The sequence below is a fragment of the Panthera leo genome, chromosome A1 (genome assembly GCF_018350215.1).
Source record: "Panthera leo isolate Ple1 chromosome A1, P.leo_Ple1_pat1.1, whole genome shotgun sequence".
NCBI classification, from domain to species: Eukaryota; Metazoa; Chordata; class Mammalia; order Carnivora; family Felidae; genus Panthera; species Panthera leo.
Genome location: NC_056679.1, coordinates 207,484,060 through 207,499,473, shown reverse-complemented (window position 1 = coordinate 207,499,473; position 15,414 = coordinate 207,484,060). Strand labels below are relative to the sequence as shown.

The 15,414-nt window shown below is 37.8% G+C and overlaps 1 protein-coding gene across 7 annotated transcripts in view; it reads right to left on the bottom strand.

Annotated features, from left to right (window-relative positions):
- Positions 1-8,897, bottom strand: part of RICTOR (RPTOR independent companion of MTOR complex 2) — a 119,686-nt gene extending 110,789 nt beyond the window's left edge. For 4 of the 7 annotated variants that reach the window (XM_042951588.1, XM_042951601.1, XM_042951594.1 and 1 more), the window contains exons 1-2: positions 8,840-8,897; positions 8,621-8,668 (exon numbers count right to left, since the gene is read on the bottom strand). In XM_042951588.1, coding sequence (XP_042807522.1) covers positions 8,621-8,668; positions 8,840-8,888 — 97 coding nt within the window. In that variant the 5' untranslated portion in view covers positions 8,889-8,897. Of the gene's footprint in view, positions 1-8,088; positions 8,550-8,620; positions 8,669-8,839 lie in introns of those variants that run through there. The other 3 variants (XM_042951604.1, XM_042951626.1, XM_042951633.1) reach the window with 3 other exon arrangements.
- Positions 8,898-15,414: the final 6,517 nt, after the last annotated feature.

The window sequence follows — 15,414 nt, the reverse complement described above, 5'->3', positions numbered from 1 at the left end:
TTAAGACATTTACATACAGAACTCATCACCAACTTTTTCTCAACATTACCTTCAAATACTGAATAATATTCCAGGAATGTGTTAGTTCACAAAATTAAGTTACAATTTTTAAAACACTGATCCAAAGTTCTACCTATTCAAATGCTACCCTTTTAAGCAAAGGTCTTATACGTGTCAAGACTATTGTGAGGTCTTTCCTCTAAGCTATTCCTTACCTGTCTCCCATTTTTTTCTGAATTCCTCCAGATTCTGATTCCTTTATAAGGACAACTGACAGGCTCTTCAAATATTATTATCTCATATTATGCCCTGATATAGGTATATCCCAACCGTAATATAAACTTGAAGCCAAGAATTGTCCTTCCTGATTCACGGTAACACTTACTAACACAATTATATAATATACTGATCAAAAATATGCTGACTGACATTAACAAACCACTATAAATCTAAATCTTCAACAAAGTGGGGTAAAAAATGGCCAAGTAATTAAAAGAGCCAAATTTTTAAAAATCCAGGTAATTAAAAAACTATTTTTGTATTTCTTAATAAACTCAACTGAATCCATAAATAAGATATTTTGAAGTCTCAGCATATCCTCAATTTCATTGTACTTTATAGAAATTTCATCATTACCAGGTGCTCTGCTCAGTTTATGCAATCTGTCTGGACCAGACTTAAAAATTTTTTTTTTTTTAACGTTTTATTTATTTTTGAGACAGAGAGAGACAGAGCATGAACGGGGAAGGGGCAGAGAGAGAGGGAGACACAGAATCGGAAGCAGGCTCCAGGCTCTGAGCCATCAGCCCAGAGCCCGACACGGGGCTCGAACTCACGGACTGCGAGATCGTGACCTGAGCCGAAGTCGGGCGCCCAACCGACTGAGCCACCCAGGCACCCCTGGACCAGACTTAATAAAAGAATGAATTTTAAGAATGTACTTGGGTTTAGGTTCTCTTTCAATCCTGTGACTCTGAACATATATTTAGCTAGTTTTACACAATTATTTTCAACTTAGTTTGGCATCTGCATAATATTTAAAGTATATTCATTGTAGAGATAAAATAAAAGTAGCTCATCAGTTTTAACCTGGCCACACTAACAAAAAAGCACAGATAATACAAAACAATGGATGATCCAAAAAGCATTAACAGTCAACTCTCAATTATTCATATGTGGATTACCTAATATATATTTTAGCCTATTTATGTTTGCTATTCTAATAGTATTTGCTCAGGAAATAAAAATTGATGCTAATCATTCACATAAAAGACACATCAATCTACTGCAGGGGAGGAAAGCATACAAAATCTTCCCAAACCACATATAAATAATGCTATTTAGATTATGTAATTTAGCACTCTTCCATCATTATTCACCTTTTTATTAAGTGCAGGTAAATGAGAGTGGACTGTATTTAGCTTGGTGATAGTCAGAGGTACAGATACACAGGCATGCAAACCATTCACTCACCCCACTGTGCTTTTCACAGCCCTATTTTCAGTAGCCTGAGACCTGGGAGGGGGAGGAGGCAAGTCACTGCAGATGATCACTTAAAAGGAAATTGAGAGTTGACTATAATTTACATTTAAAGTGCTATGAAATACCATCACTCCTACATGTATTCATTGCCGTTCATGGGAATACTTCTCACAGTGATTTAACAAGGCTGTAATGCTTTCTTTTAACCTTTCAATATCCCAGAAACGTGATAGCTGAGAATCACAAAGACGGAAGTGACACTATTACACATGTAACTTAGTATGCGTTTTAGAAATTCAGGAAACTGAAGCCCAGAGAGGTTAAATAGCAAGCCAATATCCTCAAATGAAGTTAAACTGAGTATTCCAGACGTCAACTTCAATGCCACAGTTTCACCGCCTCTTCAACCAAAACTCTCCTCTTGGCTTCAGAGATCATAGTCTTGCTAGTTTTGTTCTCTTCTGTTGGCCACCTTTTTGTCATTGACTCCTACACTATGACAGACACTCTCATCAGCGCATCCTCTAATACTCAAGTCTTTAACTCTAACTACATTTACATTCTTCTTCTCTCAATGACCTATGCAGGAACCAATCAGATCACAACTTCAGAACCATTCTGGTACTCACAGCTACCTTTTATACATCTTTCATAGACTTAATCACCTGATATTCAAGTGTAAAGCTGAACTCATTATCATCCTTCCAAAATGAGTTTCTTCATTTCATGGCACCCTCAATCTCACTGTTCCTCAGGACTACAAACTTAAAATGTTTTTACTTCTACTCTCCTTAATACAATACTACTCCATTTCCCATCTCTCTCTCCATTCTGCCATTCAATAAATACTTCAGTTATTATTATATGACAGATGCTGGGAAAGCTTAAGATCTGGTGAGGGAACAACAAGTGGACAAAGAACTTAAGGCAATGGGAAGAGATATTTAGAAAGGAATAAACACAGATGTGGAAAAGTAGAGGAGGAAGCAATGAATTCCCACTGGAATGATTTTTAGCAGTAGCACGTGACCCAGACCTTAAAAAATTAGGATTTCAATAAAGAGTGCTGAAAATGAAATTCTAGGCAGAGGAAACAACCTACCCAAGTTCAAGTCAATAGAAATGTATGCCAAGTACAAGGAATAAATTATTTTTGACTAGAGCAGATTCTCAACCAGGGGTATAACACTATCTGCACAGGGAAAGAACAAGAATGGGGAGGAAGGTGCTTTAGAGTAGCAAAATCTCCTTATCCTCTTCAAGAAGCGCTGTGTGTAAAGAAGGAAGAGAGTGTGTTACAACAGATAAACTACGCACAGAGGTTGACAGAATAATACGATTAAGACAGTACAGAAGATAACAATTCTGAAATAAATCATAAAAGGCCTTCAATGCCAAGCTAAGAAATCTGGACTTGATTCTGTGAGCAAAAATGAGGCAGTGAAGTGTAAGTGGTTTTTTGTTTGTTTGTTTTTGTTTTTTACTTAAGGGAATGATGATAAGATCAGATCTATATTTCAGAAAAATAATCTTGGCAATCATATAGTAGAGAAAGTGAAAAAAGGTTCGAGAAGATTTTACATCATCCAAATGAGATAATAAAGATGTGAACTAAACCAATGACAATGGAATATGAAGAGACTAGATTCATTAGATATTTCAGAAGCAAACTGGAGGACCATGGCAACTGAACAATAAGCAGTAGGTCTCTAGCGTGGTTATTAGGAAGGATGCTGGTGGTAAATAGAAAGGGAAAAGGGAATATGCAAAGTCTTACACATTGGGCCTTTTAGAGGAGTACTAGACAAAAAATGCTAATATGTTTTGCAAGCTTAAGAGAAAGGGTCTGAATAAAAATATAGTTAACATAACCATCTTAACTCTTGGATTTTTTTTTCAACTCATGGATTTTTGAAGCCATCAGTGAAAAGACTGTTCAGGGACTCTGCACTATAGGAGACAAGAAGATCAAGGACAGAACCTTAGGGTTCACTTGCTTACGGAGCTGCAAAACCAGTCAGTGAACAGAGAAGGAGCAGCATGAGAGGTAGGAAAAGAAGTAGGAGAATATTTCACAAAAGTCAAGTGAAGAAATAGTTGCAAGAATAGCAACAGTGTGGTGGCTACAAGTGCATGATCTGCAGTTAGTCACTCACTAGCCCCTAAGATCCTGACTGAGTTACTTACCTAAATTTCAGACCTTCAGAATTTTAAAGGCTATATCCTCCACTACAGGGATAAAAAGAACACTTCAAACAGTTATTAAGGATTAAGTGAGATAACATATTTTAGTGCCTGGAACAAAACTATTAATACAGTAGTAGCACTAAAATAGAATGGGGAACTTAAAAATGCCAATGAATTTTGCATGAGATTACCAGCATCCTTCAAAAACCTATTTTCAGTACAGGGGGAAAGCTGTGCTTAGAAGACTATAGTGTTAAGGAAGAAAGCTACAGAGTGATGATAAACCGTTCTTTCTATAGAACCTATCGAAAAACAGCTGTTTTGTAATCTTTGTCTTTATCTTTCCACACCTCCCACCACCATCCCATGCCTGGTTTAGTACCTGACCCATATGAAGGATACAAGAAATGATTACTGAACATGACAAAAATTAGCCAATAGCAAGGAAGAAATGAAAAAGCAAAGGATCTTAGTTCTACAAAGAATCTTAGAGAAACAGTATCAGGAGCATAAAATGCCTTTCCAGGTTAGCCTTAGAAAGGAACAGAGATGCTTTATTCCCTGACTCAGGGAAACTGAAGTATGTATGAAATATAAAAAGTTGGCTCAGTAAGTAGAGCATGCAACTCTTGATCTGGGGGTCATGAATTTGAGCCCCAGGTTAGGCACAAAGATTACCTTAAAAAATAAATAAAGGAGAGAAGAAAATGGAATTAACATTAGACAGCTTCTACCTTCTTAATAAAGAAATATAAGTACTCTGCACAAAGTAAGAGAACTCCAAAGTCAGTCTGAACTCTGAAGAAAACAAATTAGTTGGTAACTGCATTTCAAAATATATTCACCTTCATTTCTCTCCAACACCCTCGTCTAGTCTCCCACCATTTCTTAGATTACATCAGCAGCTTCCTAGGCAGCTCCTCTTCACGCAGACTTTACCCTCCCCAAGGTGTGGTATATTCTCTTGAGAGCCCACGTTTCCTTTCACTATGTTCCTCACTATTCTTATAAGTCAACCACTCTGTGAAGCTTCTCTAATCCTCTAACCATCAAACAGTTCATCATTTTCTTCTCAAGGCTACTTCTAGTCCTTGTGCAGTCTGATTACTTAACTCATCGTTCCATATTGCAGGCACTTTATTATGTCTATTCCAGTAAACTCCTAAAAAGAATAACATCTTCCTTATCTTCATTCCTTCAGCACTTAATTCAGCATTTAGGATATAATGGCCATTCATTCAATGTTTGTTTTGTCTAACTGAAGTCAGCAATTAAACAACATAAGTAATCTGCTGTCTAGAAAAAATCAGGAAACAAAAAGTACTGTTCAAATCTGCATCATTCAGATAACCTTCCTACTTTTCTAAGTATTAAACAGCAACTAAGACCATTTTTTTCTTCTTACTAATGGAAAAGTAAAAGCGTTGGATAATCAAAAAATATAAAACTCAATACTTTTAAATAAATTATATTCTAATAGTTACATTAGAATACAGGTTTGTCCATGTCCTTAAATTCACTCTGAACATAATGATTAAATTACTGTATAGTAAGAAGGACGTACACAGGAAGAATACTCTGTGTCTTTTCAAGTTATTCAGTAGCATAAGAGATAACACTACTGGACTGATAAAAAAAAAAAAAAAACAAAAAACAAAACAGGCTATCCTTGCAGTGGAAGTGACTAAGGGAAGCATTTTGGTTTCAAAATAGATATTGGCATGCAAAACAGAGAGAGTATTTAAATGATATCAATAGCAAATATCAGGGACTTTCACAAATTAAGTAGAGTAGTTGTTTGAACAAAACTGAAAGCAACAATTACCAATAAGTTTACTGTGAGATCTACTGCAGTGAAGTTCCTAAACTAGATCAAAATTAACCCATCAACAATTTTTAGTTGACACATACTATGTATGAAGGAACTACAGCACTAATAACCAATATCAAAACCAAAGTGCCATATAACGCTCCTGAGCCTCAAAAAGCTTGCAAGACTAGTTAAAATATTATTACTAAGAAATTTTCTGAGGTCAGAGAAATAATTCTAAGGTTCTATAAAATAAAATACTACATTTTACCTTAACTGCACATAATAGATTACTCTTTGCTTAGACCTAATTTACTGGTAATCTCACAGATTATTTCTTTACAGTAACTATATTCAAAAACTCTACTTCAGACAGACTATACCCAATTAATAGTAAATCTCAAAAAAAATGAAAGCCTCAATACCATAATTCCTTATTAACAAGTCTATGATGTTCAAAACAATTCTGAAATATTTTAAATGTGATATAATTTTGATTCCATAGTGTAGGAAGACAACTAACATTTAGTTAACATCACTCACAAAAGTATCAGCTCCTGTGCTGAGTATTTTAAGCACTAGTTCTCACATTCTTAATAAGCCTTTGAAGTTATCCCTCTTGGATATGAAGAAACCAAGAATCAAGCAAGGTCAAATAACTTGCCTCAAATCACCTATTAGATATGCCAGCTAAGATTATAATCCAGAACTATTTGACTTTACAGTCTCATCTCTTTTCACTACATACTGATGGTTCCTTTTGGAATAACAATGAACTGTGTGAGACAGCTACACAAAGAATTTCTCAAAGGTTACATAAAAACAATTAAAAAGAGAGCAAACACTGCCTTCACATTAAAAACAAGTAGTTCTTGTTACCCAAACTTTACCTAAAACATACAGTAATCCAATCCACAAACAGCCGCCCTTCAGCTGCAACTCAGACTGCCTATAGTTCTCAAATTATTACTAAAGTATAATTCCTCCTGAACTTTCTTCACATTAGATCCACGAGACGTCTTTAGATCCACAAATCTTCTTTTAACAATGACATGACTGTCAGAATAGCAGTTTCTTGAACAATAGCTTCCCTATATAATGAATCTGAGATTACTTTTTTATTCTAAACTTCCTTAGGATTTAGGAATAAATCTCATATAACCTCTCTTACTTGCATACGCCTTTTGCAATCAGGTTCAACTGGCTGTGTATATTTCAAACTGAAGTATATTTTGTCAAGGCAAGCAGAAATAGCATTTTCTACTTTTTGCATTATCTTGAAAATACCTATTGACATAGGTGTTCACTAATTGCCCAGGGAGCATAACATTTTAAATGGCAAACATACAGAGTTATCTGTGTACCTGAGTAAGACTGAAGTAAATCAAAGGTATCAAATTTGCACATAAGCTCTTATACAAACTAAACTTCTGATACCAGCCACAGAAATCACTATATACAGAAGTTCTGCAAACTCAATTTAAAGCACAAATACAATTTATTTCTAGTACCACATCCAAACAGGTTTTTAATGAGACATTAAGACAGAAGATCTATCTAATAAATGCTCTTTTCACCTCCATCTAAACACATATGCTCATGTAGAAATTAAGTCAATAAAGTATACCTGTTACAGAACTCAAATGCTAATGTTAAGCCCTGTAGGAATGTTGTTGTTAATTTACTGGAAAATCTTTTCCCACATATATTTTATCAGATTTTCCAAGTGTGTTTGTTATATATACAGTCAAGTTTCCAAACTGTTACACAAAAGTCAAAAGCTTTACATCTTTCTACACTAACACTCAAACCCAATTCGCTGGGGAAAAAATGTTCCAATTTAGTGCATTAGTAGAAATCTTTCTGCCTGTTCACACCAGTGCCTAGTTCACCCAAAACAAAGTCCCTGAACTTTCAGAATAAAATATTCTTACAAAAATGCAGTCTTGTAGCTAAATGAAAAGTAGACGTTTAGTTAATAAGTTATCTTACACTTTGACATACAAAATAAAACAAACTAGACAATGCCTTAAATACCAGAGATGAGCCTCAACAATGAGCCCGCGTCTGACAAATACTTTAGATAAGTCACTACGTCAAGTAGAACGTAGGTTAAATTTTTTATTTTTTATAGAATGTTTATGACTTTTCTTTTTAACATCCTAAAGTGTTTTTCGGATCTCAAAAAAGGAAACTGACTCTGTACAGCTGAACCACTTTACACTCTATGCTACAGCCGGTGTGAAATATGACTTCTTCGGAATCAGCAGACCAGATCCTGTTTACCGTGGAAGAAAAAAGAAAAACCGTGTATATAACTACTAAATCTTCAGCCAGCTATTGTCGAAAAAAGTCCAGTACGGTGCCTAACAGAAGATACACTGGCCAGCAGCAGGATTAGGTCCTTAAAAATACAACCGGGGTTCGCCCAGTTCCGAAGGTGTAAACAAACCCATCGCCACTGCAGAAGGTAAACAATGAACCTGCAGCGAGGGTGAGGGGGCGGTCTCTGCCAACTACAGTCCCAGCCGCCCGGGAAAGGGAAACGGGAATGAACTACAGCGTAAAGCAGACACTTAGCCACAGTCACTGACTCTAGGTTTCACTACCGAGTTATCAACGCTCCGGGTCCCCCAGAGCGGTGGGCAAAGAGAAAAGCAGTCACGCAGGCAGCAGAACCCAGCAGGTCCGGCTTCTGCTCTGGGGGACGGGTAGGGCAGGATGTGGTCGCTCTTCCCTCAGACATCCTCCGGCAACCTAAATAACAGCCTCTACCTCCCGCCGGCCGCCTCCGGGCGAATGGCTGCACGAGCTCCGGGATGGGAGTTAAACGCTCCCTAAGGGGTCCAGGCAACCCAGAGGGTCACCGGCTCCGCCGAGTCCCGCTCGGCGTTCCCCGGCACCCGCCGCACCCAGAGGCCCGGAGAAGGGCGCGGGGCGAGGAAAGCGGGCATCGGGAAGGGGGATGGGTCCCGGGAGGCGGCCCCGGGCTCCGCTCCTGCGGGCCAGCAGGCGGGGCTCGGGCTCTGCCTCCCGCACCCCCGCGGGTCCCGTGCGGGGCCCGCCCATGCCCCCTGCCCCCGGGCCCCAGCTCCTCCCCAGCAGCGCGCCCTCGCCGGCGCCCGCGGCGCCCCACGTTACCTCGGGTCAGATCCAGCGGGACGTTCTCCTCGCCGCTGTCATTCCGCCCTGCACGAAACAGACACACAGCTCCAATTAGGATTCGTTCGCAGGCCAGCGGCGGCAGCCCTGGCTCCGGCCAGCGCCCCTAATCGCTCCGCCTGCCCAGGGCCAGGGGGAGGCAAGGGCCAGGGGTCGCGGGCCCCAGGCGGCGGGGGGTGAGGGTTGCAGCGGGCTTACCTCGTATTCGGAGGTTCTTTAGCGAGCGGCCGCGGCCGATCGCCGCCATATTGACGGGTTTCAGTCACAACACCGGAAACCTCGCCCAATCGCGCGAGAACCCCTTCCCCTCCCCGCGCGCCGCGCCCGCCCCCCGCGGCATCTCCCCCGCCCCTCCGCGGCGGCAGGCGGCGGGTGGTGCCGACTGAGCCCCGGGCGTGGAGGGAGCGCGGGGCCAAGCTGGGGTCTCTTGTGCAGCTCGCGGCGCGCGCACACGTCCGTCCACCGGAGTGCGCGAGGTCGCGGCGACGCGCGTGGCCCTCCGAGAGCATGTCTGCTGGGAGATGGCATTTCCCACGAGGGGAATCCCATTGATGAGAGTTTGCAGCGTGGAGGATGCTTCCCCTCCAGTGCCGCGGAAACTGTAATCAGAGCCGGGGCGAGCTGGGAGGAGGCCGGGATGCGGCCGGCCGGCCACCTGCGGGAACCATCCTGCCTGATTCTGCTTGCTTTCAAGCCCCCTTCCTTATTCATCAGTTAAAACGATGTTTACTTAAAAGAAAGAAAGAAAACAACAACAACGCTGCGCGCAGTTTTAACGTAACTCAAATCCCTTCCTAGAAGTCGCTTTGCTCCAACCAAGTTCACATGTAACAAAGTTTGTTTTCCACCCTAGCTCTGACCACCGTGCTAAGCAGCCTTGCACTTGATCTTCAAAACCACACTCAGCCAGGAGAACTCCTCTGAGAGGAAGTGGTCTGGTGGACGTTTTGTTTTTGACCGCCTGGCGCAGACCAGGAGAAGGGGATTAAGAAGCCAAAGAGTGCAGGGTGGTCGTCTGGGGCGGTGGGTAGGATGGTTCCCGCGCACGCGCGGGCGCCGGGAGGCCCGGGGAGAGGGTTTCCTCTGCCTGGAACCAAGCAGACGTAGCTGAGGGCTGTGTCGGGTTTTCTGTCTGTGTAGCTTCTGAACACTGACTAATGTAGATGTTGTGGATTAACATTTTTTATACATAGACCTAATAATTATTAGCTGTAGAGATTTCAGTTCTAGAAACTTTTCCCAGCTAGTATATATACACCCAGCCCCTGACCCAGCAACTTTAAACTCTTCAGTAGACTAAAGAGAGGGTGAGTGTTGTCCCCTCCTGTTCCTCTATTTGTCTTTCTACGTGAGACTAGAAGTTAAACAGTGGAGATCTTGCTTTAACCACATCTCTTCTGACAATGCAGTGGCCAGGATAAATAAGCGTTAAATAAATAATCGGCATTGTTCCAGTGCCCTCTTTAATGTGAAAAAAAAGCAATATTGGAGATATAATTGGCGTTGTCAGTAATAGTGATCAATTGGAAACACAATTGACCACAGGTAGAGATTATGCAAATCATTACAACCATCAAATGATATAGGTCTGGTATATTTATAGAAAATAATGTTCATGATTTTAAATCAAGCAAGAGATTACAAAGTTCCCTTTTTATAAACGTTTAAAATACATATCAAATTAAAATTATACATTATAAATTATTTTACATATATGTGTACATAGAAAAGAGTCTGAGAAGATATACATCAAAATGTTTTTTTTTTTCCTTTCAGTTGTGGAATTACACATATGGTTTCTGTTCTTGTTTGCTGTCTATACTCTTTAAACGTCCTATAGTTAATATATATCTAGTGTAAAATAAGTAAGAGTTATAAAAAGAAAAATAAAAGCAGCATAGAGTAACATCATCAAGAAAAAAAAAAGAGAAACACTACTTCCTTGGGATACTATTCTGTCTGTATTTTCCTGCCTTCCCCGCCCCCCCCCCCCCTTATTAGGTCTGCAATCAGATATCTGTTCCCGATATTGCCCTTGTATTCAAGGATGCAACACAATTAAAGTACTTTTTAAAAATGTCTCCTGACTCAACCAGTAGTAATTTTGATAACAACATACTCGCTCTTGCTTTTGTAGCTTTCAGGTCGTGGTGCACAATTATTTATTCTAGTTACAGCTTTAGGCAAAAATCACAAAATTTTAAGGTCTGGTGAGGACATTAAACATTTGCATTTCATCCCTCCATGTATTACATTTCACCATTTTAGAGAAGTAGAAATCTATCAATGTAAATTCTACCAGGTTCTTAGAATTGTTTCAATTTTCAACCAACCCTTTTTGTGTCCCTATTTATTCTAAATTAGCTCCTTCCTAATACAATTTAACTTCATTTTCTCTTTCATTCTTTCATGAAAGTTGAGTAAAACTGATCCACTTTTAAATTACTTACAGTAAGTGAAAGCCTGAATCTAACAGCCTTTCATCTTTATAACTATACATTCCTATTTAAAGATCATTATTCACTTATTCCGTCTCTTCCAGTAGGAAAAAAGATCATTTTTCTCCAGTCTTACATTGAAACTACTTTTTCTTCTATTACTATCTCAGTCATGTAAGTAGCTGTGTTCCTCCCCTTTGTTTTTAAGGTGAATAATAGTCTTTCTGGTAAAAAAAAAACATTCTTAGTGTTTGCAAATGACACTCAACTGGGAAGCAGGAGTTTAGGTAAATTTCAGTAAAGAATACATTTCACAATGGTGTGTTTGCTTTTTAAACAATGCATTATTGATTCTAGTCAGTGTGCTGTTTGTTAAAATCTCCAAGTTATCTTCTATACTTGCCAATAGCTAGCCATTCCTCTTTTTGAAACTTGTTTTTCTTCCTTATTTATTTTAGCCCACCCCTATGTTTTACTCATTTTGTTTACTTCTTACTACTTCTCCAATTTTCCGGGTCATTTTGATTCTAATCTGGTCATTGAGAATTTAACTTCTGCTTCTTAGTTTTCATTTCCCAACTAGGTTTCATTTGCTGTGTGAATGAATGTCCTTTTCTCATAGTATTAGTCACTGATAAAAAATGTTATATGAGATTGGGTCCAGGACCACACCTCTGAGAGATAACTGATTCTGAAGATACAGTGACTCCATTGATAATCATTATCTGGGTTCTATTTTCTATCCTATTACACAAAGGTAATAATTCTGGTTTATAAACCAAATATTACCAGTTTCAGATACAGAGATAATGTTGAACAGAAAAAAACCTTGCCAAAATCTTAGTTCCCTTTATCTATTTGCCTTAGTACATAGGCCATACGAAGATAAAGCAAGTCGAAAACCACAGCATTTAGTCAGTCTGGTTTTTTTGGTAATTTCTCTTCAGAGTTAAATCACACATTTAAAATCTAGATAAAGAACATTAAAATGACAGGCTATGGACTAAATCAAACATGCTGGAATCCTGCATAGTGTTGCCTATGATGATTCAGCCCTGGTGTTGTTTACCTCTAAGCATTGTTCCTTTAAATTTTAATCTGTCTCAAAATAGCAGGAAGTAGTTTTTTATATTGTTCCTTTAAATTTTAATTTGTGTCCCAAAATCTCTTGTAAATTTCATTAACAAAAAATTCTGTAAGGTATAAAGGCACTCTATAAAAGCAGTTTTAAATAGAGTATGAGCCTATGTTTGTGAAAGAAGAGATAACATATGTACAGAAAATAAAATGTGGAACGGTATGCACTAAAATTTCAACAGTGATTATCTCTGGTTGGTAGAATTTTGAGTGTTTTTTAAATCTTTTTCACTTTAACTGTTCCGAACAAATTTTAATTGTACAATTTTTTTAAGAAAAATTATTTTACAGAAAATTTCCTGGCTATTCTAAATCACAATGAAATTAATATTTCATGATAATAGTTTCTTAAGCAATGGAACTACCAAATTACTTGCGCATCTCATCATTTTAAAAAGAACATTTTTGCCCACACTCCAATACACGTGTATTTACTTTTTTTTTTTTTAATGATGTTATTTTTAAGTAATCTCTACACCCAACATGGAGCTTGAACTTCCAACCCTGAGATCAAGTGTCACATGCTCCACCAACTAAGTCAGCCAGGCACCCCTACTTTTTTATTAAGACATAAAATATAAAAGATGAAATAAAAATGGTTAAAGTTAATTTTAATGTTACTTTACTAATGACACTAATAAAAACAATGGGGTTGAATATACTTTACTATTTTTTACATTTCTTGTTAAATACTTTATGATATAGAAATTCAAAAGTCCAGTCCTAAGAAGAGTTTTTTGGGATGTTTGGTTTTAGTGGCTCACAAGAAACAATTTTTTAAAAATGGAAGAACTAGTCTACTGGCTAAAGTTTCTAACCCATAACAGTTGTTTTTCAATTCCACAATCAAGGGTTTTTTATGTAATGTGGCCAATAAATGTCCGTCTTCCCTAATGTCAATCCCTTTTTGTAGCAAGCTGGAAGGCATGACATTTAGAAATTTTTAGCAAATGGTTTCAAAGCTCTTCATCAGAAAAATTTTCAACAGGTTAGAAAACTCTGTTTCCATGATCTTTAAGTGAGTAGTTATAAAAACATATGTAAGTTGACACATTCATATTTTTAAATGAGTTCAGGAAAAAAAAAAAACCTCTAGAAATGCTTCCAAATATTTACTTTCTAAGTGCTCCCTTCCTAGCACGAATTTCTTTTGAAAAGTAGTAAGATTCTTAATTATTGTTAACACATATACCTTGAAGAGAAAGACTAAATTTAATATTTTTAGAACATCCGTTAGATAACATGGTACTAATGGATAGAGAACAAGCCACCAATCCTCATGAAAACCAGTTTACCACTAAATACATGTCAAATATCTGCACGGTACACAAGATTGTCACAGTCACTTTCTCTTCTCAAGGTGTCTGAAAATTAAGCTATGTGTTAAAGGTCTTTATTACATAAAAGTATCATATGTGGTACTCTCTCTACTCTTCTGTGAATACCTTTTAAATTTGCATTTACAGAAATGACCTCATCTATTTTTCACAAAACGCTGCTTTTATTAAGGATGTTGTTTATTGATAAGGACATGCTTTCTTTGATACATCTTTGGTGGTGCAGAAAAAGAGTAGCGATCTGTGTATTTTCATTACTGAACAGAATTCAACGAATACCATAAACTAAGCCAAGTGTACAAGTGTCCATGCTTCTATCCAATTGCATAGCAAAGCTTCCATAATGCGTTTTGTTCAAGTACCTTTTTCTGTAACTTTTCAGAGTTTTTTTTTTTTTTTTTTTAACTTTTTCTGTCTTGGTTGGCCAATAGGATTGCACTTTAGTTTGTCAGCAAATTTTTTTCTTTGTGTTTTTTCTCAGTCATTTTTTACCATAGCAGGAAATGCCACTATATTCCCCACTGATAGGTATGTTTTTGTCTGTTGCTAAGAATGTTTCTCTTTTTGCAAAGGATGGGGTTCAATAATACATGACATCTAACATCATTGAGGAAATACAGAAAATTACCTTCATATTCTGAATATTTATTTTTAAATATTTTGCTAATCAGATAGCTTTATACTACCATTAACTACCATCTCAAGGAACAATATACACTGAGACCCAACTAATAGTAAAGATAATCTACATAAATTCATAATCCATAATCTTAATCTACATTTGAAAAAATTTGGGGTGACATCTGATTCCATTGCCACTGCTTTTTCCTTCTAATGATGTTGATAAAGTGCTACTATCAGGAGTAGACGAATCTGATCTTACACATTTTAAAACTGTGTGCTTTTATTACTTACATTGCATACACACAATTTCTTTGCAATATTCTTTTTAAGCCACGTTTCCATTCGATAAAGTATAGTTTAAAATATGCCCCTTAAATCCACTTACCTGGATATAATCCATGGCCATTTACCCAAGTGGCAAAAATTGTCAGGAAAGTGTTGTAACTCCGCAGAGTGGCAGAACTCCCAGTCTTCCCTCAGGATACCTTATAGAACTTGTGCTAATTTTACTCATTGACCAAATGATAGCTCAATTGTTAAATCTACATAATATATATCAATCATTCGTTTCTTTCTTTCTTTCGCTACAGAAAATCTCCAAAATTCCTCCACCAAAAAACATAAAAACAAAACAGTATACTAGAATTAGAGAAACAGTGTCAAAATACAAAACTGGAAAAGCAGAACTATCTAGAGGGCACTGCCACTTGTATACCCAAGATCTGAAAACTAAGCCACTACCAGAGGTAGAAAAGCAAAACATGAGACTGGTGCCTTAAGCCCAGGATCCTAGAAGTGGACCAAAGTGGACTCAGGTTAGTAGTGCCCCCTGGCTTCCAGAAGCAGCAATTACAAAATCTTTTCCGGAGAAAAGTACGCATGATTATCAGCTCCCAGGCTCTTCACAAATTAAGATCAAACAAGTAAAAGTTCATTTTCAAAGATCATCAAACAGAAAGGAAAAAGTCACCATAAGGAAAAATCAGTAGAAACAAAAATTATAACTCACAGACTTCAGATATTGATGATCAGAAACAATATAAAGGAACTGAATTATTTTTAATGAGGAATTTGATTTCATCCATGATGGAGAATGGGTATTAAATTCATTTTCCCATAATAAACAATTATAAGTTTAGACAAAATATGTGAACAATTGTTTCTAGGCATAGTAGTGTGGCACTGAGACCTTGAGACAAAAGAAACAAACAAGGTGACCTCCACATTCTTTCTGGCT